Source organism: Lactuca virosa, chromosome 8, assembly GCF_052849685.1.
Source record: "Lactuca virosa cultivar CGN04683 chromosome 8, Lactuca_virosa_CGN04683_v6, whole genome shotgun sequence".
In the NCBI taxonomy this organism is placed as follows: Eukaryota; Viridiplantae; Streptophyta; class Magnoliopsida; order Asterales; family Asteraceae; genus Lactuca; species Lactuca virosa.
The window spans coordinates 344,182,097-344,186,424 of NC_136433.1; the positions used below are offsets into that span (position 1 = coordinate 344,182,097).

General features: G+C 32.9%; 1 protein-coding gene across 1 annotated transcript; it reads right to left on the minus strand.

Annotated features, from left to right (window-relative positions):
- Positions 1-1,322: 1,322 nt before the first annotated feature.
- On the minus strand, positions 1,323-3,971 carry LOC145132948 (pentatricopeptide (PPR) repeat-containing protein). The gene has a single exon (XM_079067899.1). It carries the CDS (start codon positions 3,770-3,772, stop codon positions 1,370-1,372), a length of 2,403 nt encoding a protein of 800 aa, XP_078924025.1. The 5' UTR covers positions 3,773-3,971; the 3' UTR covers positions 1,323-1,369.
- Between the last annotated feature and the right edge of the window lie 357 nt (positions 3,972-4,328).

Genomic DNA, 4,328 nt, shown 5'->3' on the forward strand with positions numbered 1-4,328 from the left:
CAAACACATTGTATGTCTTGAGTTGAGTGAACTGGTATCATTTGTTTCATGGCCAAAAATCTCTACTTTAACATTCCCAAGTCTATGACACTTATGTTATGTGTATGTATGTTGCCTTTTAATGGTGTAAATCATAGCACCTTAGAATTTACCTCTCAAATTAAGTGTGACTTTTCCAACATTGTAGGCATTGCTATTATAAAATACGCCATCACATTCACCTATCCTATCTCTTGTCAGTAAGTTTAAGTATATCACACCAAAATTTAATTTACTAAACAGTAAAAAAGCCACCCAAACCCAATTAAGGATCTTTCTTGACTGATAAGGTATCAAATACTATTAACAATATTTGACAGATATTATCAGCAAGTTGTTCATCCTTGCAATTGCCATTCGATATCAGCAGCTTTCAATGGTAAAGTTTATATGTTCTGTCCACAAGTTATATGAAACCTGTAAAATAAATAAATAAATAAACCCTTTTATTCTAACTAAAAAAAATAAAATAAACTGCGATTATTCAAGTATTAAATATGGGGATTTTAAAGAAAAAAAAAAACCTTTTTGTCAAATCACCTTCCAATCATGTTTTTTAATTGTCTTTTTGATTTTTTTTAAATTGGTTTATAATTATTAATTTTCTTTTAGTTTTAGTAAATCAAATATTTTTCCGATTTTAATTTTACGTTTCTTTTTTTTTTCTGTCCGACGTTTTATTTTCTTTCCGATTTTCTTTTTAATTTTATTTCTAAGTTTTCTCTTTCCTATTTTTTTCAATTAAATCAATTAACATTCCGATTTTTTTAAATATTTTTACAACTCTTTCTTGGTTGGAATAACTTTGAATTTTTATAAAAACAAAATCAAATTTTATATAGTATGAATCCATTATCATGCACAAAATCCGATAAAAACTTGTTCAGTTTTAACCGAAATCCAATACCCTAAAAACCGATTTTTATCATTCATTTTTCTAGAATAGAATTATTAACTACTATTACAGCCATTGGTAATAACATTTGATTACTAAAAAAATATATATTGTATTATTAATTGATTATTATAATATTATGACTAAAATATATATGAAAAACAATTATAAAAAAAACAGTAACTATACTCTCCAACAATAAATGACTAATCTGTTATATAAAAATGTTATATACAAAAATATTGAATAAATGATGCTAGTTTTATAGTAGTTGCATAAGTATATTGTTATTAAATTAAGATATGAAACTTGATAATTAAGATCTTCATTGCTGCAAAAAAAATGTTATATTAATTGGCTAAATACAAAAAGACAATAAATATACCACTTAACAAAAAAAATACTTATAGAAAACAATTATAATACAATGTTCAATCATTTTAAAGCAGCAGAAAGATCCTTATTTGCATCAGAATAATCATATCCTTTAATACTGATTTCTGAGCATATTACTTCAACTTCATTAAACCTCCCTTCTTCTGTAAGACCAATAACAAGCTCATTAGCAACACTTACACTTGGCAAAAACCCATTTCCAACCATTTCCCTATACCAAAAATACCCTTCACCAAACTTCTTAATATCACAAAGACCCTTAATCATAACATCATAAGTATCAGCTTTAGGAACTAATCCATTCGCCTTCATTTCATCAACAAGATCCTTTGACTCATGAATCTTTCCTTCCTTTAAGTACCCAATAATCAAGCAATTGTAAGCCATTTTATCAGGAACAATTCCCTTATTAATCATTTCATGAAACAATTCAATTGTCTTTTCCACAAAACCATGATCAAAATAGCAACGAATGAGTTCATTATATATCACCCGATCAAGATCCAAGTTCATATCTGACATTTCTTTCATGAGTTTCTCCACAAGTATTAACTCATTCTTGCATCCAGTAATTAGTGGATGATATGTATTGATAGTAGGTTTAATTCCAGATGATTTCATCTTTTCATGTAACTCTAAACACTTTTGGGTGTCACCCTTTATTGAATAACCAGATATTAAACAGTTATATGTAATAACATCACATTTTAGATATCCATTTGTGATTCTTGAAGCAAATTCTTCGGCTTCCTCAACCCTACCCTTTTTGCATAGCCCATTTATGAGTGTATTGTAAGTAACCAAAGATGGAACAACTTTATTTCTACACATTTCATCAAAAATCTTGAAAGCATCTTCTATCTTTCCCACATTACAATACCCATTAATAAGCATATTATACGTATTTGTGTTTGGGAAAATACCTCTACCTATCATATCTTTGAACACCACTTCAGCTTCCATAAGTCTTCCATCTTTGCACAATTGGTTCATTAGAGATCCATAAGTTACAGCATTTGGTTTTAAGCCATTAGTTTCCATTTCTTCAAGAATCTTGAAACATTTATCAAACTTTAAGTTTCGTCCAAATCCATCAATTAGTATGTTGTAGGTTACAACATCTGGTGAAGAACCCATTTCTGGCATCTTTTTTATCAATTCTTCTGCCTTTAAAAGATTACCAGATTGACAATACTTGTTGATTATTGGATTGAAGGTGAAGGAGTTTGGTGTTAAGCCATTGGATTTCATTTTTTCAATTGAGAAAAGGGCCATTTCTGTGTTACCTTCCCTGCAATGGCCATCAATGATTGTATTGAAGATTACCTGTGTTGGAACAAGTCCATTCTCCATTAAATTTACCAAAATCTCCTCAGCTTTGTTGGTTTTCCCTCCCTTGCATAGCACATTTAACAAAACACTGCAAGTGTATTCATTTATATGAATGCCATTTTTATCTATCTGTTTGTGTAATGAAATGCAAGCATCTATATCACCAGATATTGAAAACCCATCAAACATTAAGCTGTAAGTGAACCCATCGGGAACAAAGCCATGAATTTTCATGTCTTCAAAGACCTTCTTTGCCTCATCCATCCTCTTCCCTTTACAGAGACCACTGAGTAGTGTATTAAATGTAACAAGATTCGGCCCCACATTACAAGCCTTCATCTTTTCACGAACCCTATATGCTTCGTCTAAATTCCCGACTTTGCAATATCCATCGATCATTGTGTTATATGTAACCCTATCAGGAACTACATCTCTCTCAAGCATTTCATCAAACAGCTTTCGTGCATCCATCAATCGCTTCTGTTTACACAGCCCACCGATCAAAACATTATACACAAACGTACTAACATTCATTCTGCCAGTATTCTTCATGCAATCCATCAAATCCATACCCCGTCGCAGGTCTCCCATCTTCACTGCTGATTGCACAGCCTTCCCGAATGTAAACTTATCAACCCTGATACCCGAACTAATAACATGATCAAACAATTCCAACACTTTACTGTACTGACCAGATGAAACCAAACACTCCAGGAGTAAATTAAATGAAGCAATGGAAGGGAAAACACCATCTTTCCTGATTAACATGTACAAGTCGATGGATTCATTTGGGAAGTTTGCTTCTGCACAAACCGATAAAATCAAGCTTGAAAAAACTTTGGGTTTTTCCATATACTGAGTGTAGATATCAGAAGGAGAAGTGAAGATGGACTTGGAAGTAATTAGGGATTTGATTAGATTTTTGGCTGTTTGGGTTTGGCCTTGCTGCAGTAGTGTGTGAAGATTTCTGAGTTGTTCATGTGGATCATTGGTGACTGCAATACCATTGTTTTGGGAGTTTGAAGAGAAGAACTTAGGTTTCGAGATGGAAGAGGGAGAAGAAAGTGTTGTTGTGAGCTTGGGAAGGAATGGTAGCCTTCCTTTCGCCATTGCTACTCTCCTTGGGGTAGCGACTGAATTTGATCATACGAAGATGAAGCGACTCGACAGACAGAAGAAGATGTTAGTTGAGCAAAAGAAGACGACGACCAAATCGCTGCCCTACTCGATGGGTTTCGCGGATTCCGGTAGAATCCGAATTGGAATGGATGATTCTTCCGATACGTATTTGACATTCGGGTCGGAGCAAGGTTCTAAACAGGATTTAGGTGTGGTTTTGACAGGCACGGTCAAGCCTTATCAGGAGTTATGAATGACAGTTTTATGGTTTTATAGTAAAAAAAACAAATTTCTAATATCAAATATATCAAATTTCTAATTTTAAAAAATTTAACAAAAACTCAATTTTTGCATGTTTGATCAGGGAAAAAAAACAAACTCGTGTCTGCCATACTTTTTGCACGTCACGCTCACGCCTAACAGACGTCTTGCGTGTTTTCGAAACAACTCTCTCACGTCTCGACGTTATGACACGTCTTAGCGCCGCCGTGACACGTTGTTTAGAATACTAGGTATGGTAGAAATAGGACTACCAGATAATTCAAAT